Source organism: Colossoma macropomum, unplaced genomic scaffold (assembly GCF_904425465.1).
Source record: "Colossoma macropomum unplaced genomic scaffold, Colossoma_macropomum, whole genome shotgun sequence".
In the NCBI taxonomy this organism is placed as follows: domain Eukaryota; kingdom Metazoa; phylum Chordata; class Actinopteri; order Characiformes; family Serrasalmidae; genus Colossoma; species Colossoma macropomum.
In genome coordinates, this window is record NW_023495967.1 from 824,579 (window position 1) to 852,549 (window position 27,971).

Genomic DNA, 27,971 nt, shown 5'->3' on the forward strand with positions numbered 1-27,971 from the left:
AGAAGCAAGAATAAGAAAAACACGTCAGGAAATGCAAGAAATCCTCACAAAGAATTTTAAAAATATTGAAAATTATAAGGCTGATATGAAAACACTAAAACAACAACCTCAGGGTTCAGTGGACAACGAGAAACTGCTTACAACTGCAAAAGACCTTTATGAAATTAAAAACATCATTGGGGAGCGAATCAGACAAATGTATGAGAGAGTAGCTGGAATGGAGGAAGACAGAAAGTTCATTAAGGTCATGTTACCTGAACATCAGCATATTATATGGCTTTCAATGCCAAGTGGGCAGGAGGAGCTCAGAAAGCAGATGGATGATGAGCTAAAGAAACTTCATGAAATGTTCTTGTTGAATGTGAAGGACTTGTTGTCTTTGAAGAGCAGAAGCAGTGTAGAGACAGATTAAAGGTAGAGAGACCATGGTGACAATTGTAGCAAACACTGGCTGAAACTTTATCTCAAGCAGAGAGTGTTTACCCAAAAGTTAAGGGCCCTTTGGCTCCAGCATGTCTGGAATTGAGGTGTAAACCTGTTGGCTTAATACCCCCCAACCCCAGACTCAGTCAGATTTACAGCTGAATCAAGAACCAGCACCCCTCTCCCTTGACCTAGAGGGCAACAGGAAAACACCTCCCTGGAATATTGGCCACATGGCCCCCCAAAGTCCTGTGGACAACTTTATCTTTAAGTAACAGAGAGTACATTTCTAAGGTATATGTCCAGTCCAAACTGCAACCATTCATTAGAACTCTTTTTAACTAGACTAAACATACCAAAAGCGGAAATCTTACGACTTTGGACGGCAAAGTTGTAACTTCCTAGGGATCTCAAGCATGGACCCACAGCACCCCCAAGGGGTGAAACCGCGAATTACCACATCACCACCGTAAGGACTTGTGCTTATAAGGAACCCAAGAAACTTCTTGCTTTGTCTGCTTGATTATCAACATTTATATAATCTGTAAGCAATACTACTTGTGGTATTAATCTTGTTGTTGGGTAGTACCTAAATATTACCTGTATCTTTTTCTACTATTAACCGCTAGAAATACGTAGAGTATAACTTTGATAACAGTCAGACCCAATCATTTAATTGCTATGAGTTTAGACCATTGACCAATATGTATCCTGAATGTGGTTTTCTTTTCTTTTCTTCCTTTGTTCCTTTCCTTTTATTGTTGATTTTATTTTTCATGCATTGGGTCATATTCAAATATGATAGGCAAATAGTACCTGTGTTCTTTGACGTGTTGTGTATCAGGTAACAAGGGCTAAACTCTCTCTTAGAAACATGCCTGAATATCCTAGTTGTTCATTCCTTGATTTTGAAAGTTAAACCAATTTGATGATATAGAAATGCTTCTTTTGCTTTGTTTAAACTAGCTGAAACAAAGGAGGCAGTGATTCTGGGGAAGGCATTCCTAAAACTATGCATAACCAATCAGAGTTGGAAACAATGAGTAGCTAGTAACCTTAGGTGAGGAGAACCAGCACTCTGGCTCCACCTCCAAAGGGCAGGGCCTCCAGCCGAGCAAAACCATAGTGCACCGCAAAGTTCAGTTCAGATTCCTGCGTTCGCAACAAAAGTTTCTAAGTTTGTGCCGGCTTAGGTCAGAAAGACAGGTCAGAAGCATTAGGACGCTAAATTTTCAGATCTGAAACCTTTGTTTTGTAACTTGCCTGTTCGTCTACACACCTTAAGTTTAAACCACCCTCGGAGAAGGAAGGTGGATATTTCTTGTCTGGCCAGGGAGGATATATCCATAACTTTCGATTCTGCTAAAGAGAGGTAGTTAGTTAAATTAGTATCACCAGCCTCAGAACCCTGATTGCAACCTGAACCTCGCCAGCGAAGTGGGAGTGGTTCGGACGCCACGGAGACCCAGCATCGCACCCAGAGCCATGCACTGATCACCGACCATCGAAAGGCCGCCCAAGCTCCACCGTCAGACGGCCACGAGACGCCTCCGCCCAGTCACTGGCGGAAAGGCGCGTGCCCTCACGGAGACGCAGCATCCACGGCCAGCGAGGAGAGGAACCAATGCGTGAGCTCCAGCCTTCGATCGAGTCTGTCCTGAGACGACCCCTCCTGAAATCAGCCCCCGACTCCAACGTAAGCTGGAACCATCAATTTGCAGTCAGGGCCCTGATGCCAATTTATTTAATAAGATAACTTTTATAGGTACATCCAGCCATATAGTTCTTCCCGTCCAGGCTTAGGTTAATTCTCTAGAGGCTCTCCCAAGCGACTCCCCAAACCACACTGCCTCATACCGGTTAGCCGTGAATCACTCTAACTTACTCGAGCTATTTTGTCTTTCATTACTATCACTTTGTTTTGTTTTGTTTTCTGGTTTTATTTTCTATTGTTTATCATTGAATGTAGTCCGAAAGTAGTTTGATATTTAGCCAATAAATTCCCTTTTCTGAAGCATCCTTGGTGCGAGCGTTTCTCTCTCTTGCCCTGGTCTGTAGACTTCAAATAAATCCGGGTTACCTCACACCCTCACATAAGGTTCTAGTAATAATAATATTAACAATTTGCAAAAGCCGTTACACAATTTATATTTATAATGTATCTGCTCAATTTCACCACACTAAGATCAGTCTGTCATTGCCAGCATGAAACCTTTAGGGGATACAAAGCAGCTAATCATTGTTGATAGCAGTGTTTTAAAAGCTAAAATTTAGTCAGTTTGATAACTCACAGTATGAACAATCCAAGCCACAACCCAAGTCTAATATTCCCACTCATGATGCAACAGAAGAGCTACAGCTCTTATAACTAGACATATCATCAGCTAAGGTGGATATTATGCATGAAAATGTCTAAAAAAGACAAGTTATGTTTATTTTATAATTACAGATTAAATGACTGTTAATTGTAATGCTATGCTTCCTAATTTTATGTTGTAAACACTATTAAACTAACATATGATAGTTTAGATAGCATAGATGATTACAGAATTCCTTGATTTATTCATGAACTTGTATTAAGTATACACTAAACATTGGTGACTGTTTTCAGTTCATCCTACTCATTAAAAAATGTATTTAATGAATACAGTAACGGAACATTACTGTAAGAATACGCCATGAATGCTTCATGTACATGAAGTCAGGGGCGTAGCTAGATGTTTTAGAATGTGATGGCTAGATAAGACCTAAAGATGAAAGGAAAATCTAAATAAAACAGCATCACTGTATTAAAATGATGTGTAAATAAATGTGTTGTTTTTTCTTTATGCATAACTAAACCTGTCCACCATTTCCACATGGGAACATGAATGAATGAATGAATGAATGAATGAATGAATGAATGAATGAATGTCCTGTGAGGTGATTTATTCTTGGAATAAATAAAATGCGCAGACACATGCATAAACTCATTATTAGGGGTCGAAATACAGAAACAGTCCAGTAAATTACAATAATAGTGAAAATGACAATAATAGCAAAAACATATTGATTTGAATGTACTTAATCATTCTACCCTGCGACCCAGGAGGGTAAGCGGCAGTGTGTGTGTGTGTGTGTGTGTGTATGTGAATTATTCTGCAAATTATTAGACCATCTCTTAATAGGCTTTCAAAAGTCCATAACATCTGGCAGACTAGGTCAATCAAAAGACCTCCGTTAGATGATCTGATATTTACACAGACTATGCCCAAAAGTATCCAGACATCCCTTCTAATTAGTGAATTCATCTACTTTAAGGTTCACCAATTGCAGAATGGGACACTATGGAGCAGCCACACATGCCTATGGTCAATGCCAAGCATTTGCTAGAAGGGTATAAAGCCTCCCAGCATTGATCTGTGCAGCAGTGGAACTGTGTTCTTTGAAGTGATTGTGTTCTGTCCAATACCTTTGGGATGGGTTGGGTTGGAGTTTCTTATCCAAAACTGATCATCCAACACCAGTTTCTGACCTCACTAATGCTCTTGTGTCTGAATGCAACCAAACTGAATATATTGTATAAATCATTCCAAGAAGAGTAGACAATCCCTATTAAAGCAGTCGCTGAGCAAATTATCTGCAGTGGTTATTAAAATGGATACATCTTTATCACACAGCAGAGATTAAAATATTACAACAAGTACTGTGAGATAATATACTGCTATACAATGGGTGTATTTAACACTGTCAAGAGGAGTAAATTTCAACAAAACAAAACTGCAATGATGCTGCTGCAACAATAATGCACACATGAAACACAAACTTGAATATTCGTTTAAATAAATGTAAATACAAGCACTCATTTACAATATAGTTGACCTGGTACAACAGCTAGACCTCTACGGTCCTATTTGCATGGTTATAATACAAGCACATAAATAAGAGATATATTTGTATTTTAGTGATGCTGTACTGCAAGATTATTCAACAGTCAGAACAAATCTACGGTAAGAAAGTGAAAGTGAAAGAATAGTGGACAATAGTTAAACCTTGTGTGTGTTTTTTCACGGCTGCTGAGGGCGACAGTCTGGGTAAGTAACTGCTAATATTGTATTCTTCCAGTGAGTGTGTTCAGGACAGGCCACAGAAGATGTTGCTTATAATGAAGAAGAATTAAGGCTTGTAGGGCTTCATAAAACATGTTTCTGCTCTCGGCATGAGTGGCTCATTCTCAATGTGAAAGTAGTAACAGCACTGCGACACCCAAAGCTCCATTAGAGGGGAAAAGCTCTCTCTTCTAGCTCAGGAAACAGGAAGCACAGTTATGTTGTCAGCCTGTTGTTTTGGTGCCTACAGTGCTGTCGGAATGTTGAAATATAATTCCTCAGAAAAGTGACAGCTTTATCCGGCAACATTTCTATGAAGTTGTGACTTCATAACTCCCATTATGTTGTGCATAGAACTCTTTAGAACATGGAATGTTGGCGAGTTGCCAATGGGACAGATCAGCGTTGCATCACAATAACAAATCTTACTTCCCGGTGGAAAACGGTAGTGCTGCACTGATACAAAAGGATTTTGTACCAGTCCAAATACTTGTGTAATTGTGTAATTGAACATTTTCAGTGATTGTGTGATGAAACATCTAAATACTATGAGAGTGTCTACCTCTGCATATTCATTATTAAATACCAGCAAACTATGCATTCTTAATGTCGTCATTGTTGATACTGGCAAACCTGTGAGCTACTTAAGCTGTTCTGGTGCTGTTAAATTCTATTTTAAACTGATCTTCCAATGCTGAAAACTTCACCATTAACTTTTAATGTGTCACTTATTCTTGAGGCTGCACCAGCCATTCATTTTCTGTGTCAGCTATAAGTTATATTCAGTTTAGTGCAGTGGAGTGTCATGTTAAAGCAGGGTAGAGCTGTATGGAGCAAATCAAATATGCAGCTCTGCTAAATCAAACACATTTTCATAGATTTTGATGTCATTTGTATTGAAAACCTGCCGAAGTCATAAAAACCTATATTTCATTTACTTTCACTTTTCTTACTGGTGGTCTACACAAGCCAGGGATGGACAAAATCAGCACTGACATTTTTCCCAGCCTGGTCAAATTGAACCTGGATTCATTCATCTGAGTGGTCAGCCTTTGAAATTATGAGATGTAGAATATAAATCCCTGAAGTGTAACACTGACGGACTTTGGAGTGGAGAAGGTCATCATCTGAACTGACAAATCGGCCAGAGAACTTGTAGAGAGAATTACCACTCTGGAATGTCTTCCGGGTTTCTCAAAAGCTAGAGGGCGCTCCTGAGTGAGTCCAAAATGAGGGGGTAAAATGGAGCATTTGAGCAAAATCATAGTTTATAAGTGCTTAAACATTTTTAATGTAAAAGAATACAATTATTTCCTGAACAATGAATAGCTTAAAACATTAACACTGCTGTTTGTATTTTTTAAGACTCAAGTTAAAGGAGTTTAAAACAGTGCCTTATGTACATTCATGATGTCAGTGAGCGCAAACAGCCAATGAGCTGCTCTGCTCGCCAACCAATTAGCAATCAGTAGCAGTAATGCTAGTATTCTGCTGCCCAACACTCATTTGCTGTATGAAAAAGGAACTATATAAGTATGTTTTCTTAGCTTTTTTGAATAAAATGTATCCTTCTACTTTCTAAAATGAAAGGAAAGCTCTGGGCAAGTGATCAAAAACTAACTTTGACTTTTGTTTTTAGCTGTTGAGCTCTTTTTACCCCCCATTCATTGAGGACTCGCTCAAGGGTGCCCTCTGGCATTTTGCTGTAATGTTTTTGATTTATAAAGGAGCAAATTGGAATTGGACAGGCTCCTCATAAACCGGCTCTGTCACAACTTACAAAACGCACTGTTCTTTGCAGGTGTGCGTTACTGCATTACGTAGTTCAGCCAATAGAAATCAATCACTAACCACAATCACACTGAAGCATGGTGGAGCTCCAAAACACACCAGTGTTTTTTCTCTCTCTCTCTCTCTCTCTCTCTCTCTCTCTCTCTCTCTCTCTGAGACCTTCACATTTCATAAAGGCATATGGACCGTATTTCCCCTTAAACATTTGACATTACAGACTCTGTTTGTATTTACTGTACAAACTTTACTAGCTGCTTCTACTGCTGACTGGATGTGTTATCCACCCAGAAGTGTAACCAACTTTCATGTTTACAAGCATTTTGGTTTTGGTCTATAGAAAGTACATAGAAACTTATATATATAAACTACCAGGTATGTGCAGCAGTGCTTACTTGGAATTTGCTGGTAAATTGGGGGCAGTCGTGGCTGGAGGTTGGGGAACCAGCCCTGTGACTGGAAAGTTGCCGGTTTGATCCCCTTGGCTGACAGTCCATGACTGAAGTGCCCTTGAGCAAGGCACTGTCGAGTTATAATGAATAAATTACTATTATAATATTAGAAATCCATAATCATATACTAAAAAGTTGATTGACAAAAGTGTATTAATCCTCTCACTAAGGATAGGCCATGCTGTGTGTAGGTTAGGGGATTTTTGCATTGGAGAGTCCCTGGAGTTCAGAAGCTTCTAGAAGCTAGTGTACTTTGTTGCAAGGACAAGCTGGCCCGTGAGAGGGGAGGTAAGCTGATAGGGAACCAGACAGTATCAGTGTTGGAACCAGTTTAAAAAGACAAAATTGAATTAAAAACCTTGAAAGGATGGGTTCAGCTTAGGATAGCTGAGCATGCAAGTTTTTAAAAAATCAAGGACGTGTGCGGTCGGAAATAAGGGTTTCCAACTGAAGTGTAAGGATGGGAAACAATGGGAACCAAAGTGAAATGAGAAAAGGTGAGAAGGAGGGGCCGATTGCTTCATCGCCCCCAAACAGGGTATAAAAAAATTATGTTTCTGTATTGTACTTTGCATTTGGCTGTCCGGGAGCCATCTTGCCACCTGAAGCTCAATAAATGAAGAGGGCCTTTTCCTTCCTTCCAAAAGAACTCAACGGCTGAAGTCTTTTATTCAACTTTCTTTTATTTTTGACTGAACTTTATTTTATTTTGCGTTTATGATGAGAACAAGCAATCAGATTTATTAAAGAACTGAAATATAGTTATAGAACAGATTAGAGTTTAATTATCCATGTGTTGGGGCTCTGAGCGAGCGGGAATCGCACTTAGTCCCGGCAGCACCTAACCCCTAATTGCTCCCCAGGTGCTGTGGATAGGGCTGCCCACCACTCCAGGCAAGTGTGCTCACTGCCCCCTAGTGGTTGTGTTCACTAGTGTGCATGTATGTTGGTGTTTCACTGCACGGATGGGTTAAATGCGGAGGTCTAATTCCACAGTGTGCAAACACAGTTGGCTGATGGTTCTGAATATCATTATTTGTAGTACTCACGAGTAACAATTTGCAAGGTTAATATGTAAGTCAAAAGTACTTAATGTGAAAAGTGCAAGGTATATACAATTTACCATATAATGGTAAGTACTACAAATTGCTTCAGAAAAGTTCTCATACTGTGGTAACAGGTCTGTAAAATAAAGCATAACTACACAGTAACTACCTATTCTCTCATCATCATATGCAGAAATTGAACCAGATGCACTACTAGGTGCAAACTGGTATGTCCTCTGTAATATGATGGAAAAAGGACTGTAAAATGAAGTAACTACCTGTTTCTTGTCTTTGTGGTATGCAGTGTATAAGCATAACTCAAAACACCAGTTAATGTGGAATGAGACATGATTCTATAAGAAAAGGTACTGAGAACTCAGTGGTATGTAACCTATAATTTTACCCCTTTGTCACCTGTACCTGTAACCTACTTTTGTCTATCACATAGGCATGTACTGATTGAAGCAGTGTGTAGTATGTGTGACTTATATAAACTTCATAGCATTAAATGCTGAAATAGACCTGAGATTTCTCACATTAGTTTATCTGTACTTGCATATTATGCAGATGGTAATACTAGTAAGTGCATAATTACTACTTGAAATTAAATTCTACATAAATACTGCTGTACATACCTGGCATGTTCTCCATACGAAGAAAGTACCTCAAAATTACTTGTAAATACTACATATTTATTTATTGAATACTAGCTACTAAATACTGTAAAATAAAGTTTGACTGTGTTCACATGTAATGGTGGTACATGAAGTTTGAAAAGTCAAACCAGACAGTAGTTTTACAAGCTTAATAAAAGAATGCCTGTGGAAAACTTGTCATACTGTGCAATGGTTTTCCCCAATATGTTAAAATTAGCAAAAATACATATAAAATTAGTTGAGGTTTGTTCTGGGACATGTGTATACATAGAATGGTCTGTCAATTTAGTTCTGCAGTATCAACTGCAATCTGCAGTCCCACAGTAAAATTAAAAAAAAAAAAATGTATGTAACATTTAGATATTTATAAGATTGATGATATGCTCTATATAAACTCAGTGCATGAATTGAAAATTGTTTTTGCTTTTTTAATATTTTTGCAATAACTTTTTTAATTTCTTTTAAAGTCAAGTTGAAAGTTTAGATTCATGAATTTAATTTTTAACTTAGAACAAAACTTTTAAAAAAATGCTGTCCCATATTTTCATGTCACTACTGAAACACAATTTTAGTCCATAGGTGGGGTCTTATTTTAGCCACACCCCTGCCTTTTAGAGCACGTGAGACTGCATCCCTGTCCCTCATGGCCACATGGTGAGCAGTTAGATCTTACTGTTTTGAAGTAAATGTGTCCCAAAAACTGAACATCATTGTGGGTAACTGTAAGAATTGTCACATTTTCTGCTATTAAATAGACCTTTGTTTTAATATACACTATGATTTTATGTACAACCGTCCAAGGTTGTTTTTTATATTATGCTTTATTATACATACCATGAATATATTCATGTTATAGAGAGGACAAAGGAACACCATGGCCGATCCTCCCAAGGGTAAGCTTGAATTAATTTAAGAAATACCACTTACAAGCAATTACTCTTCCTTCCTGTTGTCTCCTTGTGCCTAATGATGTAGATATTTAAACATAATATCTTATTGCTTTATAATGGGAAGTGTCTGAATGTTTAGTTTTGAGGTTTTACATGCTGTCATCAGTCCTTTTCCTTCCATGCAGTGACTGAAGAGCTAAGGATGGTGCTTCTGGGTCGGACTGATGTTGGAAAGAGTGCAACAGCCAATGGAATATTAGGAAGTGAGATTTTCAAAGAGACTGAAACTATGAAATGTGAGATAGCGAGAGGGACAGTGGCCGGCAGAAACATTTCAGTGATCGACACTCCAGGAATGAACAATACATCACTGTCTACAGAAGAACTGAAGAGTGAAATGAAGAGATGTGTCTCTCTGTCTTTTCCTGGACCTCATGTATTCCTGCTGGTGATCAGACTGGAGATGTTCACTGAGGAAGAGAAGAACGCTGTGAAGTGGATTCAGCAACACTTTGGAAAAGGAGCTCTGAAGTTCACTATGGTGCTCTTCACTGGAAGAGAAAAAATAACAAAGGACAAATGGTTGAAATTTTCACAGGGTGAACAGATCTGTGATTTTTTGAGTAACTTTGGAGCTGGGCATTTTGCAATAAACAGAAAGGAAGAAATAAATCCTTCTCAGATCACTAAGCTGGTGGACAAGATCCAGAGCACTGTTCAGCAAAACATGGGTCAGTACTACACTCATGAAATGGAAGAAGCTGCCCAGAGAAAGAAAATAATAGAAAATGAGATGAAAGAGAAGAAAAGTGAAGAGGTGGAAAAATTAGAGACACAGGAAAGAGGGAGACAAAAACAGCTAGAAAGATTGGAGGTAAAAAGAGTGGCTGTGGAGGACGAGAGCAGACCAAACAAAGATGAATCAGGAAAAGAAGAAGCATATAAACATGTGCTAGATGATAGAGCTCTAAGCAAAGGAGAGAATCTGGAAACTGTAAAGAGGGGACAAACTGTGGACATCGTATCACAGGATGAAGCAGTAAGGACTGAGGATTACAAGGGGGGGAAACAACTAGAGAAAGACAGAGGCAGAAGGACACAGAGGAAACTGGTTAAGCACATATATGAGAGAAGAATGTTGGAGGCCAAATATATTCAATCCATGAAAAATTTTAAACGAAAAGAGAAGAATCTGAGGGAAAAGACAAAGAAACAAAGCAAGAAGACAAGAGCTGCAGAAGGAATTACATCTGATTCAGGTATGTTTAGTACTTTTTGAAAGATCGTTTTTGTTGGATAGCAGGATGGTTGTCAAGAGAGTACGCATCTTAGACTATTGATATCTTAGTAAATCTCTCACACCAGTCATATTGCATGTACAAAACAGGCTAAAACAGAGAGTGACTAAGTGAAAATGCACAATGTGCATGCTGAGCTGTTCCTGTTGCTCTCACTACCTTTTATTTGTCAGCATTATGATTATTAATTAATTATCTACACCAAGGTTTGCACATGTGTAATTCCTGTTAATGTTATTGATTTTTGTTTTTTTTTTTTAATGTTGACATTAACAGCATTAGGTATTATGAGACTATAGTAACTCAGAGCACTTAGTTTTATGTGTGAAATCTGCAATTTTTATGTGGTGCTATCACTGTATGTAGGCTATAGCCTCTCAATGTTTGATCTAAGGCCAAAAAAATATGAAGGCAAGCTCTTTCTCAAGTTTCAAAAATATTTTACTATTGCATCAAACTACCAACAAACCAACAAAATATGTTTATTCATGTCTAGTTTAACCAAAAAATATTTCCTAAGGTTTTATTGGTTTGCACTTTGATGTACTTTACTTTGTGCTCTTTAGTGTTTTGTTTGTTCTTTTGCTCTAAAAGTCTCTTACATTGACCAGTTTTCAACCTTTGCTTCAGTTCATTGTTGGAGCCAAAATACTTGTTTTAATGTTCTGTTTGAAATACCTTTTAAAATGAATTTGTATTCTAGTATCTTAAGTAGTTGCAAATGAGTGTTTATGATTTGATATCTTGTTTATTTGAAATACATTTTGTGTGAGTGCTGTCTATTGTACCACATATGTACAATGTTTAATGCAAACTCAGTACCGTTCATTCAGTTCATGTATTTTCATACATTGCAAAAATGTATTTGATAAATGCATTTGGAAAATACATTTAAAATCATTTTAAATATAATTTTAACAAATACATTTTTAGCCATTTTCATACATTGCAAAAATTTTTGACATACATACATACATACATACATACATACATACATACATACATACATCATCTAAACCGCTTATCCTTCTGGGTCACGGTGGGGTGCTGGAGCCTATCCCAGCTGTCATTGGGCGGAAGGCAGGATACACCCTGGACAGGTCGCCAGTCCATCGCAGGGCAGACAGACAGACATACACAGTCACACACTCACTCACACCTAGGGGCAATTTAGCATGTCCAATTTTCCCATATGTGTTGACATTTCCCAGTCAATTTGGTCATTTTTATTCCCAGAGTTTGTTCCTGCATCAGAACTCGGGCTGGGGAGGACTGGATGTGAGAAGAGAGCAGCAGGAAACACCATCCTGGGCAGAGAGGAGAGGAGCCAAGCTGGAGCATCTACAGTGAGGCAGCAGAGTGAGAGCAGACAGGGGGAGGTGGCCTTGGAGGCACAAGGTCCTGATTGCTTCTATCCTGGACTCTGTGTTGACAAGGTGAGACAGGACATTGAGCTTATAGCCAGTCTGTGCACTCCAGGACCCTGTGCTTCCCTCCTAGTCACACCAGTCTACAGGAGAGGAGAGTGTTACTAGAGTTAATAACAAGGGTGGGAGAGCTGCTGGCCTGTATCACAGAACAAATCTTTTGAGGGAATTCTCCACAGCTCTCTTAGCTATACCTTAGGTCTAAATCTGAGTCTTATAAAATGTAATGTATTACTAAACACAGGAAGAGAGGGAAAGAAAAGCTGAAGGAGACTGACAGCAGGGTTGGGATAGCTACTGAAAAATTTGTAGTTTCCCAAAATTTTTAGCTAGTTACAATTTAGCAAAAAAGGAGTGGCTACAACTCACGAAGCTGAAGTCAGTTTCTTATTTTCCTGCTTCTCATTTGAATTCTCCGGTTCCACCATTCCACCTGGAATGGGACAAATCGAACAAAAAGCTGACGAATGAGAAACTGACTTCTGCCTCGTAAAAAGTCGAACACTGAAAGACGTTTTACAAGAAACTCGCGGAAAAGGTTCATAACTGAGGTCGAAGGAAAGTGACTACAGCTGACCTAAAGATTAAAGCGGAGCAAAGTCTGCATTTTCCTTTCTTATATTTTTATCCTATACTGGCACATCAGCACATACTGAAACTTATTTACAGCCAAGATGGTAAAACAGATAAAAATACTTTCCAACCTCTCAACCTAATGTCATACTCCTATCATTATCATATTTTAGTATATTGGACCATGATAGCTTCAAGCTCATTTGTGATGGACAAAACTAAGCAACACTAAGCAATTGGTACTTTAATAATCACCTATAATTACTAATTTTCTTGCAATTAGTTGTATCACTCAATCTGGACAAGTAATGAGAGACACCCAGAATTCCTAGTAAGTTTGTTGATTTCTGTTTATTAGCTCTTATTTTTCCTCCAGACGTTTTCAAACAAACATGTTTATCTGTTTAAGGTTGGATGCATTTTACATGTTTTAGTTAACCTAACCATTAATGTGTTTAGTGCAGAGTGGTCAAAGTATGATATCTGCGTGAGTAAAAGTAGATGTACTCTTGTAAAGGTATTACTTGAATAAACATACAAAAGTACTTGTTTGAGAAAATACTAAGCATCAAAAGTGAAAGTATTGTGAGTTATTGAAGATATTGTGTAATAGGGCTATTATTTTGATGAACAAGTTCTACTAATGAGATCTAAGAGTGTGTCTATGTTGCTGACACCAGACCTAGGAGATATCTGGACCAGCAGCAAGTGATACACAGGCAAGGCAGTGGAAAAATAAGAGAAAATTAAATGTCTAGTAAACGTCAGTGCCCCCGCAACCTGTCTTTCTGAAGCACCTCAGCCCCACCTTCATCATCGTCTGTGCACATCGCTGGCAAGCATAGTAAAAATTATTTTTTATATTCTCTCAAACAGGTGATGGAAGACAAAAAGCAGGTACCTAAACCTCAAGTACAACCTCAGTCAATCAAGTGGACAGGACTTGCTATTGGTAAGATGCCAAAAAAGAGTGTGTGTGTGTGTGTGTGTGTGTGTGTGTGTGTGTGTGTCTGACATGTCCTGATTACCTGACTTCCAAATGATTTTTCATTTTTGAAAGTCTGTTTATGATGTGATATTCAAAACATCAATCAAGTACAAGTTATTTATTTTTAGGATTGTTCTGAGATGATAAGATATAAGATAATCCACTTGCATGAGAAGAAGAGGAAAGTCAAAAGAAAATAAGTGTAAAAACAGAAGTTTTCAAAACTGGAATTCAGTAAATGATTAAAAGATACAGAGAAAATAGGACTCTTAGCAACCGTGCAAGACCTGGCAGTCCACCATAACTGTCCCCATCAGCTAAACAAAGACAATTTTCAAATCAACCTCAGCATCACTGAATGTGTTTGGGATTATTTGGATTGTGAAAAGCAGAAAATGCAACCAAATTCTAAGAACTTTGGAGATCTAGAAAAATATCCCTGCAGATTCTTTGAAAAACTTGAAAGCAACAATCCTGAATAGAATAGAAGCTGTTATAAAGGCCAAGAGTGAACATAGTAAATACTGAACAATCTGATATTATATTCAGTTGTTGAGACTCTGAAGTACGTCTGCTTTTTTTCTGACGCTGAACTTAGTAAGTCCCTAATGGCCACTTTGATTGAAAATTAAATAGATGAAGTGTGGTTTGACTTTTGTACAGTATTGTGTGTTAATTATTATTAATAAATATTATTTTTCTTTTTTGATGTACTAAGATGATTGTGCTATAGAAAAAGCTGAAATAAACCCTTCAGATTAATGGCCACCAAATATGAAATATGTTATCTTTGCAAGCTTCCTTATCTCAGTTACCTACAGAAATAGAGGTGCAATCTTACAGACCAAACTTGAAACATATAATCAGATAATAAGTAGATGATAAAGGACACTGATAATAAATGACATTTCACTTAAATCGTATTCAAAACTCCACTTTATTTGAGGCTATAAATTCAGAATTAAAAAAATGTCATGCTCACATATATGGACACTGGAATATGTGTAGTTATGTGTCCTTAATTTTTTTTTTTGTGATCCATTCAGTTTGTTAATATAATTGTAATATATTCCAATGTATTACACTCCACCAAAAGTTTATCTATCTATAAAATGCCCAAAAAACTGATCTCCAGAAAAGTCCTTGACTTGACCTGACACTGGCTAATATTATTTTTTATATTTATCAGGAAATAAACTGAAGTACTTCACAATTGTTGCTGGACAGACGCTGAATTCTCATGAAGACTTAAAAAAACGTCTTCATAGGGAAGTATCAGGTTTGCAGGAGGTGTCTGAAAAGGAGGAGTGTGATGTCATTCTGCTTTTCTGTCCTGTTGGTTCACATGCTGGAACTGACATTAAAGATGCTCTGGAAAAGCTTCATAATATTCCAGGTATTCTATTGTGTGTGTGTGTGTGTGTGTGTGTGTGTGTGTGTGTGTATTCATTGGCCACACCAAATGATTCCTATTGTCATTCAATGTTCACTACAAACATAGTAATAGAATATAGTCACTGGACATGTTACACATAGTCGTGAAGCCTGAAACCCACCCACTCACTAGACCCCCCCAAAACCCTACCCACCCACTAGACTCCCCAAAACCCTACCCACAAACTAGATCCCCCAAAACTTTACCCACTCACTAGACTCCCCAAAACCCTACCCACCAACTGGATTCCCCAAAACCTTACCCACTCACTAGACTCTCCAAAACCCTATCCACCAACTAGATCCCCCAAAACCCTACCCAACAACTAGACTCCCCAAAACCCTACCCACTCACTAGACCCCAAAACCCTACCCACCCACTAGACTCCCTAAAACCCTACCAATCACTAGATCCCCCAAAACCCTACCCACCAACTACATACCCCAAAACCCTACCCACTCACTAGATCCCCCCAAAACCCTACCCACTCACTAGATCCCCCCAAAACCCTACCCACTCACTAGACTCCCCAAAACCCATACCCACCCACTAGACTCCCCAAAATCCTACCCACTCACTAGATCCCCCCAAAATCCTACCCACTCACTAGATCCCCGCAAAATCCTACCCATCAACTAGACACCCCAAAACCCTACCCATTCACTAGACACCCCAAAAACCCTACCCACTTACTCGATCCCCCAAAACCCTACCCACCAACTAGATACACCAAAACCCTACCCATTCACTAGACTCCCCAAAAACCCTACCCACTTACTCGATCCCCCAAAACCCTACCCACCAACTAGATACACCAAAACCCTACCCATTCACTAGACTCCCCAAACCCTACCCACTCACTAGATCCCCCCAAAATCCTACCCACTCACTGGATCCCCCCAAAATCCTACCCACCAACTAGACTCCCCAAAACCCTACCCACTCACTAGACTCCCCAAAACCCTACCCACTCACTAGATCCCCCAAAACCCTACCCACCAACTAGATACATCAAAACCCTACCCATTCACTAGACACCCCAAAACCCTACCCACTCACTAGACTCCCCAAAACCCTACAAACGCACTAGACTACCCAAAACCCTACCCACCCACTAGATCACCCAAAACCCTACCCACTCACTAGATCCCCCCAAAACCCTACCCACTCACTAGATCCTCCCAAAATCCTACCCACCAACTAGATACCCCAAAACCCTACCCACTCACTAGATCCCCCAAAATCCTACCCACCCACTACACTCCCCAAAACCATACCCACCAACTAGATCCCCCAAAACCCTACCCACTCACTAGACTCCCCAAAACCCTACAAACGCACTAGAACCCCCAAAACTCTACCCACCCACTAGATACCCCAAAACCCTACCCACCCCCTAGACCCCTCAAAATATTACCCACTCCGTAGACCCCCACCCCCCAAATCATTACCCACCCCCTAAACTGCTGAAAACACATTTTATATTTATATTTTTAATATCTTCACAGAGAGGGTTTGAAAAGAGGAACTAGCTCTCAATATATTCTAAAGTCAGACCAAGTTTTAATGATGTTATTTCTTGGGCTGGGTATCATTTGAAAATGTTTGATACCGATACGATACTTTTAATTTGATATCGATACCAAAATGATACTTTTTTTCAATACCTTTTTTCTAAATGTGACAAAAAATACAAAAAAGGAGTGATTATTAATATTTTCTTTTTCTACTGCATACCAGGCAGATATTAGTGTGTTTGACGGCATATCTCTGGATGGGGCTGATGCTTGGGATTTAATGCTTTTATCACCTGTCTGAATAAATAAAAACACAGAGAAAAACTTACTTACAAAGCACAAACACGTTATTGTAACCACTGCTAATTCGTGCTAGTTTTGTGCTAACGTTAGCTGAATCCTAATACTGACAAATAGCATAGTAACGAGTGTTCGTTTTCTCTGGCAAAGTGAGAAAGGTACTCAGTACACTGTTAACTTACTTGATGATATTTATCACTGGAAACACTGGTGTCTGCTTGTGGCTGTGATATATTTAGCACAGATTCTCCATGTCCGGCGGCGACGCAGTGCTGTTCTTCATGCAGTTGAAAATTCAGCAGTTTTCTTGACTGAGAATAATTCCATGTGTAATTAAATATTTCATCAGATTTGACATATAATCCATTTTGGAAGCCACTATCTTAAGATACTTGTTGCGCCTGAAACTGTTCTTAGTAACTTTTTTGAAGCAGAGCCAGACTTTCGACCTCGGCACATTTATCTAGCTGTGTGCTCTCTGCATTTCTTTGCGTCAGGGAGCCAGTCGTGTGTTTGTTGTACCGAGATGCTTCAGTCGGTGCTGTTTTAGTATCGAATTTCAGTACCCAGCTCTAGTTATTTCTGTATGGTTTGGTTTCTGCCCCACTTTTTATTTTTTTTTATTTTTTGGCTCATTCTTGCCAAAGGTGCAATTCTAGCAGGCAGGGTATAAGTACATGTCTAATTTCTTTTCTACAGACTCTGCAGACTTCAAGCCTGCTGTTGTAGTGGTGCTCCATCACACATTTAACCCAGACAGCACTGTACCAGACAGCAGCAGAGCCGTAACCAGAGAGAAAACACTCACAGTGGACTGTCTGTTCTATGAGGATAAAGGACTGCTGCAGTGCAGTACAAATGATAAAGCAATAGAGCAGGTTAAAAAGTGGATAAAACCTCAGGTATTTTTATATTTATTTATTCACCTAAGACCTTCTAACTTTGTGTATAAATGTTTCACTTGTTATGGCCCACTGGATCTAGGTAGCTTAATGAGTCAATCACATGAGCAGCAACAATGACAGAAATACATTGTATTCACTGTCTCACAAGAACATGTCAGAAAATATTTTACATACAGTGAAACAGTCATTAGAATTGACAAAATGTGACAAAAAACAGCCCAATTAAAAATAAAAACTATCAAAAAGTACAAGTACAGTGATTTTTAGTTATGCTCTTTTATGACATAATACACTCACTGAGCACTTTATTAGGTACAACTACCTTGTATCTACCATTATTGCCCATTTTATCAGCTCCACTTACTATATAGGTGCACTTTGTAGTTCTACAGTTACAGACTGTAGTCCATCTGTTTCTCTGCATACTTTGTTAGCCCCCTTTTACCCTGTTCCTCAGTGGTCAGGACCCCCATGGACCACTACAGAGCAGATATTATTTGGGTGGTGGGTCATTCTCAGCACTGCAGTGACACTGTGGCGGTGGTGATACAGTTGTGGACACTCACTGTCCACTCTATTAGACACTCCTACCTTGTTGGTCCACCTTGTAGATGTAAAATCAGAGACAGCAGCTCATCTGCTGCTGCACAGTTTGTGTTGATCATCCTTTAGTCCTTCATCAGTGGTCACAAGATGCTGCCCACAGGACACTGTTGGCTGGATATTTTTGGTTGGTGGACTGTTCTCAGTCCAGCGCCACCACGTCATGTAATACCTGTTCTATGGTAGTCCTGTAGGGGTCCTGATAATGAAAGAGCAGGGTAAAAGTATGCAGAGAAACAGATGGACTACAGTATGTAAGTGTACAACAACCAAGTACACCTATACGGTGAATGGATCAGACAAATCTTCAATGAGAGTAAATACAAGGTAAATGTACCTAATAAAGTGATCAGTGAATGTACAACATGATAATGCTAATATATCAGTGTGTTGCAGCCCTATATTGTGAATATTGTCCAATTGCTGTTGATGGAATTTATCAAATCCATGTAATCTCCGTAAACACACTTACTGCTGAAATACGTCAATTTAAACAGTTTACTTGGCTGCCTAACACTATTGAACTGTACTGAATATCTTTTTATAGGACTTTTTTTGGGCTTAAGCTTTGTTCCATTTTTTCAGGTGCAAGGAAAGGGAATGGCAATTAATATACTAGGTAAGAAAAAAGTGTACTTTTCTTTTATGTCATAAATATTTTTCCTCAAAAAATGCAGTTAAATGACTTACAACAGTTCAAGGCTTTGCAGGTGGTTTCCCTGATTTGGGAATACTGCGATGGTTCAGGGGATCTCAAGATAATCATTCACAACAGGTGAGTATGATTACTTTTTTCCACTTCATGCTCTAAATAATTGTGCAGGGGCACAATTTCTATTGGTCCATTTATTAAGACATTTTGACACCATATTAGATAGGCAATGTTAGTCTGGCCCAGCCTTTAGTTCACATGTAGAGTGATCTGCCTTGAAATGACCACATAACAAACAGAACAATGAGCCTACACTTTGGAGAGTGAGCATTCCATGTTGTCCTCTTTTCCCCAGTCATGTATGACTGTAGACTCTCCTAATTCACCACTGAATGTATTGTTTCAAGCAAAACACTGTCTATAGTCTGTTGTCATATGGCTATTAGGGACTAGTAGGCTATTAAGCAGAGCATCATAATTATCTTGCCTTGTACATCTATCACAAGAGAGTCTGCAATGTATAATCTGACCTGCAGCACACCTGAGCATACAATGAACTTGTGCAGTCTGCTGTGGACTTATGCACATATAAGACCATTGCTATTACACAGTCTACCATAAGCAGTAAATGTGTTTGATTGTTGCTGGGCTGTACTTCGCTTCTGTGGCCACTGTCTTATCCTAAATATAACCTGCAAATTCTTATCAGTCCATATGAATATCCATTATACAGCCATTCATTTCCAAATCAGTCACAATTTTGGGTAGAAACTGCATAGAAACTACTACTACTACTACTACAGTAATGACTGTTGGAAACTATTACTAAAATGGTTCTAAAGTGATACAGAGCTGCTCTACTCATGCTCACATTCACAGCCTTCTTTTATATGACTATTAGAAACATATCACCAATTAACAATAACTTACAATCCAACTTGTTCACAGCCAATTGCAGCATCTGGAGCCCAGATGAATTCAACAACACCTAGAAGTGAAGCAACAAGTGGTAAGTATGAGAACTATAACATGAAAGGCATGTTGTAACCATAGAGCGAACTGTCAAGTGAGCCCAGGTGTAATCTGTTTGGATATAAAACAGTGAGAGTACTTAGATCAGTAGGTCAAGGGCAGTACTGTTCAGGGCTTGTATGTTTCAACTATTCACAAAAGTTGACTACCTGGATAGAGTTCATTACTGGAATAAGGTGTTGTACAAAGTTCTAATCAATACATATTGATACAGTTCCTCTTGGAGAACACATGCAGTGGCAAACCTACTAGGGAAGTAGCTAGAAATACAGTTCCAGTTAGTTTTTTACTAATACTGTTATATTTTAACACTAATTCAGTAATATCTTCTCAAGTTAAAAAAGTAGTCTGGTTTAACCTAAACATATATGTGTGTGTTTTCAGTATTTAGTGTGCCCACGCTTCTATTCTTTTCTGGATTCTTGCTCTTAATTTTCCAAAGAAATCTACAGGGATATTTTTCCACACCTCCAAAGTTCAGTCTTAGAAGTTGCTTGCATTTTCTGCACCTTATGACCCAAAAATTCCCAAACACATTCAGTGATGTTGAGGTCTGGACTCTGGGGTGGTCAGTCCATTGTTCTGAAAACATCAGCAGCTTCTTTGTATGATTCTTTTGTGTCTATATCCTTTTCTCAGTAAGAGCTTCTTGACAGCTACACATCCTTTCAGACTCATAGGGTTGAGTTGTCTTCTCACAGTGGAAGGATGGACAAAAACACCTGTGGATAATTTCAGATCTGAATCTTATATGATTATCTCACGTAATCTCCTCAGAAACATCTCCTGAAAAATGAACTTGTACTTAATGGTTATTATGACAGGAAATAAAATAAATGAAGGATGGTCTTAGACTTTTGTACAGCGCTGTGTCTTTTCTCATTAAAGATCATGTCTGCAACTTACCTTCTTTGCAAATATTTTATATAAGCTAAATGTGTTTTTTCTTTTTTTTTTTCTGCAGAATTTAATTTTGATGCCTTCATTGAAGAAAATGATAAAATGCAGCAACTGAAAGAAAAAATTGAAGAAGAAGAAAACAAACTGATGAACATGAGTGAGTATATGACTTTCTAAACCTTTCGGTACTGTTTCTCTTAATTACTGTTTAAACATGATGTGGTAAACTAGTATATGAAGTCTGATGATTTGATGATCAGACATTGCTTTTCTGAGTTTCAACTCAGAATTAAAATGTTTGATTTCTTTGGACATTAAAAGAACACATACATATGGAACACTGTAGTTGAAACGTAACAGAACCAGCCAGACGCTGGCAGTAAAATCAAGAAAAGAGGTATTGCTTGTAAATGGTTTGACAATACTCGTAGTCAGTGAACAGGCACAGGCCAAATCCAAAAAAGACAAAATACATAAAAGGACAACAATGTGAAATCAGAAGACCAAGATCCCAAAAAAGGAAAAAAGGCAAAGTCAAAAAGTCCAGAAACACAGTCAAAGTTCATAATAAGACAAAATAGCAAACAGAAAACGCTCAGTAACTCCACTAGGAGAAGCAATACCTCGTAAAGTATCTAGTCTAAAGCCCAGGCTTATAAACTAAACTAGGACTAGTCACATTACAAACCGAGCAGGTGAAACAGATCAGTATTCAGGTGATTGTGAACGGTGCTTGGTGGACTGTGGAGTTCTACAGTCAAGTGATCTCCCAGGGGGTTCTGGGAAATTGAGTCTTTGGGTAAGTCGGAGCCGGAGGGATGTTTGACAGCAGTAGTAACCCTGTAAAAAACCTTCTAAAGCCTCATTAACTGATTACATGTTTTGTTGAACTGAAAATTTGAAAGGAAAACATCTACAGAGAACAGTCAAATTTTAGTGCACAATTTCAATTCATTTGCTAAGTTATGAGCCCATATTCTACATTATTCTTGTATTTTATTTTTTCCCCAAGGTCGACTGAGGAATTATATTGTGGAAATGGTCATAATTCATTTTTACATCAACATTTTCCAACTTCTGTTTATCCCTTAGAATGAAACAGGCTGTTTCTGTTACTGTGCCTTTAAGAGTGATATATGTAAAGGACCTCTGCTCTGATTGGGCTTTCCTGTATCATAGCCTCATTCAAAAGCAGTCTGGGCTGAAGCACTCCTTATAACTTCAGTGAGTGGGCAGAAAGGCTGAATAGGTGGATATATGTAAATGTGATGGTTTGTATGACATCAGAAAAACAGTGAATTCAAAATGTGCTGTTTTTGCAACTTAGTTTCTATATATGGACTGTATAGACTGGTGAGTGAATGTTATTTTTTTTTAAAGTTTATTAAGGTTTAAATACTATACCAAACTCTTTCATTTTAAAAAAGAGAGGAAAATTGTTTTGAACAGACAACATTATTATTATTCAAAGTTGAGAAGTCATTACAAAAATATTACCTGAAAATGTCGGACTTTAAATTTACAGTATAGAGTTTAGGCCCTGCCTGAGGCACCTCCACCAAAGTAGTGTATAAACTTGTTAAGCAAACTTGAATCTGGTTTAAACCATGTTCTGTACATTTCATGACATTATCACGAACTTTGTTTTACCTGACCTCACCCTGCTTGGGCTTTCAACCAATGTATATGTTGTCTTTGAAATCACTAGGTAGGGGAAAAAGTCATGCTGCGGCTTGGTGGTCAAATGTCTAGCTCCAATTCCAGTGCTCCTGGGTTCAAATCCCAGGTTTGCACATGAGAAGTGTGTTCGTACAAGCATTTTTCTTGTTCAGCTGGTGATTTAATGCCATGTTTGCCATATTTCATTGCATTAACTTGAACAGTAACATTTTACCTGATCACTAGATGGGCCTCATTTGAGGTTAATTTTGCTTGGACCCCTGAATTGCCACTTACAGCTGTGTTTGTATGTGTTGTTTGTGCTCCAGATTTCTCGGAAATGATTCTTGCATCTGAACTGAGGCTGGTACTAGTGGGGAGGACTGGGTCTGAAGCAGAAAACATAATCCTGGGCACAGAGGAGAGGAGAAAGGCTGGAGATTCTACAGTGAGGCAGCAGAGTAAGGGGAAAAAGGGGGTGGTGTATGGGAGGCAGGTGACTGTGGTGGACACTCCTGAGGAGCTGAAAGAGAACGTGGAGCTTATTGTCAGTCTTTGTGCCAGAGCGCCACACGCCTTCCTCCTAGTCATACCAGTGATGGAGTCTAAAGGAGAAGAAAAAGGGATGCTGGAGAAAATGGAGGAGATTTTTGGAGTCAGATGTTGGAGGAACACCATGATCCTTTTCACTGTTACTGATGAAGTCCAAGAGAAGAACATTGAAGAGTTTATCCAATCAGGAAACCAGGAGGTCCAGAGACTTGTAGAGAAATGTGGGAACAGGTTTCACAGTCTCACATTAAGGAGAGTGGAGATGCTCTCAGGTCTCAGAGCTTCTGGAGAAAGATAGACAAGATGGTGTCAGGAAACAAGATAGATGTGACATTGATCAGATGTTTAGAGACATGGAGGAGAGAGAAGCAAGAATAAGAAAAACACGTCAGGAAATGCAAGAAATCCTCACAAAGAATTTTAAAAATATTGAAAATTATAAGGCTGATATGAAAACACTAAAACAACAACCTCAGGGTTCAGTGGTCAACGAGAAACTGGTTACAACTGCAAAAGACCTTTGTGAAATTAAAAACATCATTGGGGAGCGAATCAGACAAATGTATGAGAGAGTAGCTGGAATGGAGAAAGACAGAAATTCATTAAGTCACGTCACCTGAACATCAGCGTATAATATGGCTTTCAATGCCAAGTGGGCAGGAGGAGCTCAGAAAGCAGATGGATGATGAGCTAAAGAAACTTCATGAAATGTTCTTGTTGAATGTGAAGGACTTGTTGTCTTTGAAGAGCAGAAGCAGTGTAGAGACAGATTAAAGGTAGAGAGACCATGGTGACAATTGTAGCAAACACTGGCTGAAACTTTATCTCAAGCAGAGAGTGTTTACCCAAAAGTTAAGGGCCTTGGCTCCAGCATGTCTGGAATTGAGGTGTAACCTGTTGGCTATACCCCCAACCCCAGACTCAGTCAGATTTACAGCTGAATCAAGAACCAGCACCCCTCTCCCTTGACCTAGAGGGCAACAGGAAAACACCTCCCTGGAATATTGGCCACATGGCCCCCCAAAGTCCTGTGGACAACTTTATCTTTAAGTAACAGAGAGTACATTTCTAAGGTATATGTCCAGTCCAAACTGCAACCATTCATTAGAACTCTTTTTAATAGACTAAACATACAAAAAGCGGAAATCTTACGACTTTGGACGGCAAAGTTGTAACTTCCTAGGGATCTCAAGCATGGACCCACAGCACCCCCAAGGGGTGAAACCGCGAATTACCACATCACCACCGTAAGGACTTGTGCTTATAAGGAACCCAAGAAACTTCTTGCTTTGTCTGCTTGATTATCAACATTTATATAATCTGTAAGCAATACTACTTGTGGTATTAATCTTGTTGTTGGGTAGTACCTAAATATTACCTGTATCTTTTTCTACTATTAACCGCTAGAAATACGTAGAGTATAACTTTGATAACAGTCAGACCCAATCATTTAATTGCTATGAGTTTAGACCATTGACCAATATGTATCCTGAATGTGGTTTTCTTTTCTTTTCTTCCTTTGTTCCTTTCCTTTTATGTTGATTTTATTTTTCATGCATTGGGTCATATTCAAATATGATAGGCAAATAGTACTGTGTTCTTTGACGTGTTGTGTATCAGGTAACAAGGGCTAAAACTCTCTCTAGAAACATGCCGGAATATCCTAGTTGTTCATTCCTTGATTTTGAAAGTTAAACCAATTTGATGATATAGAAATGCTTCTTGGCTTTGTTTAAACTGCTGAAACAAAGGAGGCAGTGAGTCTGGGGAAGGCATTCCTAAAACTATGCATAACCAATCAGAGTTGGAAAAAATGAGTAGCTAGTAACCTTAGGTGAGGAGAACAGCACTCTGGCTCCACCTCCAAAGGGCAGGGCCTCCAGCCGAGCAAAACCATAGTGCACCGCAAAGTTCAGTTCAGATTCCTGCGTTCGCAACAAAAGTTTCTAAGTTTGTGCCGGCTTAGGTCAGAAAGACAGGTCAGAAGCATTAGGACGCTAAATTTTCAGATCTGAAACCTTTGTTTTGTAACTTGCCTGTTCGTCTACACACCTTAAGTTTAAACCACCCTCGGAGAAGGAAGGTGGATATTTCTTGTCTGGCCAGGGAGGATATATCCATAACTTTCGATTCTGCTAAAGAGAGGTAGTTAGTTAAATTAGTATCACCAGCCTCAGAACCCTGATTGCAACTGAACCTCGCAGCGAAGTGGGAGTGTTCGGACGCCACGGAGACCAGCATCGCACCAGAGCCATGCACTGATCACCGACCATCGAAAGGCCGCCCAAGCTCCACCGTCAGGACGGCCACGAGACGCCTCCGCCCACAGTCACTGGCGGAAAGGCGCGTGCCCTCACGGAGACGCAGCATCCACGGCCAGCGAGAGAGGAACCAATGCAGTGAGCTCCAGCCTTCGATCGAGTCTGTCCTGAGAAGACCCTCCTGAAATCAGCCCCCGACTCCAACGTAGCTGTGAACCATCAATTTGCAGTCAGGCGCCCTGATGCCAATTTATTTAATAAGATAACTTTTATAGGTACATCCAGCCATATAGTTCTTCCCGTCCAGGCTTAGGTTAATTCTCTAGAGGCTCTCCCAAGCGACTCCCCAAACCACACTGCCTCATACCGGTTAGCCGTGAATCACTCTAACTTACTCGAGCTATTTTGTCTTCATTACTATCACTTTGTTTTGTTTTGTTTTCTGTTTTATTTTCTATTGTTTATCATTGATGTAGTCCGAAAGTAGTTTGATATTTAGCCAATAATTCCCTTTTCTGAAGCATCCTTGGTGCGAGCGTTTCTCTCTCTTGCCCTGGTCTGTAGACTTCAAATAAATCCGGGTTACCTCACACCCTCACATAAGGTTCTAGTAATAATAATATTAAAAATTTGCAAAAGCCGTTACACAATTTATATTTATAATGTATCTGCTCATTTTCACCACACTAAGATCAGTCTGTCATTGCCAGCATGACACCTTTAGGGGATACAAAGCAGCTAATCATTGTTGATAGCAGTGTTTACAAGCTAAATTAGTCAGTTTGATAACTCACAGTATGACAATCCAAGCCACACCAAGTCTAATATTCCCACTCATGATGCAACAGAAGAGCTACAGCTCTTATAACTAGACATATCATCAGCTAAGGTGGATATTATGCATGAAAATGTCTAAAAAAGACAAGTTATGTTTATTTTATAATTACAGATTAAATGACTGTTAATTGTAATGCTATGCTTCCTAATTTTATGTTGTAAACACTATTAAACTAACATATGATAGTTTAGATAGCATAGATGATTACAGAATTCCTTGATTTATTCATGAACTTGTATTAAGTATACACTAAACATTGGTGACTGTTTTCAGTTCATCCTACTCATTAAAAAATGTATTTAATGAATACAGTAACGGAACATTACTGTAAGAATACGCCATGAATGCTTCATGTACATGAAGTCAGGGGCGTAGCTAGATGTTTTAGAATGTGATGGCTAGATAAGACCTAAAGATGAAAGGAAAATCTAAATAAAACAGCATCACTGTATTAAAATGATGTGTAAATAAATGTGTTGTTTTTTCTTTATGCATAACTAAACCTGTCCACCATTTCCACATGAATACAATGAATGAATGAATGAATGAATGAATGAATGAATGTCCTGTGAGGTGATTTATTCTTGGAATAAATAAAATGCGCAGACACATGCATAAACTCATTATTAGGGGTCGAAATACAGAAACAGTCCAGTAAATTACAATAATAATGAAAATGACAATAATAGCAAAAACATATTGATTTGAATGTACTTAATCATTCTACCCTGCGACCCAGGAGGGTAAGCGGCAGTGTGTGTGTGTGTGTGTGTGTTTGTATGTGAATTATTCTGCAAATTATTAGACCATCTCTTAATAGGCTTTCAAAGTGCCATAACATCTGGGCAGACTAGGTCAATCAAAAGACCTCCGTTAGATGATCTGATATTTACACAGACTATGCCCAAAAGTATCCAGACATCCCTTCTAATTAGTGAATTCATCTACTTTAAGGTTCACCATTGCAGATGGGATACTAGTGAGCAGCCACACATGCCTATGTCAATGCCAAGCATTTGCTAGAAGGGTATAAAGCCTCCCAGCATTGATCTGTGCAGCAGTGGAACTGTGTTCTTTGAAGTGATTGTGTTCTGTCCAATACCTTTGGGATGGGTTGGGTTGGAGTTTCTTATCCAAAACTGATCATCCAACACCAGTTTCTGACCTCACTAATGCTCTTGTGTCTGAATGCAACCAAACTGAATATATTGTATAAATCATTCCAAGAAGAGTAGACAATCCCTATTAAAGCAGTCGCTGAGCAAATTATCTGCAGTGGTTATTAAAATGGATACATCTTTATCACACAGCAGAGATTAAAATATTACAACAAGTACTGTGAGATAATATACTGCTATACAATGGGTGTATTTAACACTGTCAAGAGGAGTAAATTTCAACAAAACAAAACTGCAATGATGCTGCTGCAACAATAATGCACACATGAAACACAAACTTGAATATTCGTTTAAATAAATGTAAATACAAGCACTCATTTACAATATAGTTGACCTGGTACAACAGCTAGACCTCTACGGTCCTATTTGCATGGTTATAATACAAGCACATAAATAAGAGATATATTTGTATTTAGTGGATGCTGTACTGCAAGATTATTCACACAGTCAGAACAAATCTACGGTAGAAAGTGAAAGTGAAAGAATAGTGGACAATAGTTAAACCTTGTG

The 27,971-nt window shown here is 38.8% G+C and overlaps 1 protein-coding gene and 1 long non-coding RNA gene across 3 annotated transcripts; both read left to right on the top strand.

The window, feature by feature from the left end:
* Positions 1 to 9,193: 9,193 nt before the first annotated feature.
* Positions 9,194 to 11,966, top strand: LOC118803827 (GTPase IMAP family member 9-like; the record flags this gene model as incomplete). Its single annotated transcript, XM_036564339.1, has 3 exons — positions 9,194 to 9,346; positions 9,529 to 10,602; positions 11,878 to 11,966. Coding segments are annotated over exons 1-3 (1,182 nt in total), but the record flags the coding sequence as incomplete, so codon positions are not given.
* A 5,772-nt stretch (positions 11,967 to 17,738) lies between these two features.
* On the top strand, positions 17,739 to 21,081 carry LOC118803850. Of its 2 annotated transcripts, none has more exons than XR_005006929.1 (5): positions 17,739 to 17,783; positions 18,975 to 19,008; positions 19,091 to 19,164; positions 19,990 to 20,050; positions 21,038 to 21,081. It is a non-coding gene; the product is annotated as an uncharacterized LOC118803850 (long non-coding RNA). The 2 variants fall into 2 exon arrangements; XR_005006930.1 differs by having other exon boundaries at positions 17,746 to 17,783; positions 19,085 to 19,164.
* The last annotated feature ends 6,890 nt before the right edge of the window (positions 21,082 to 27,971 follow it).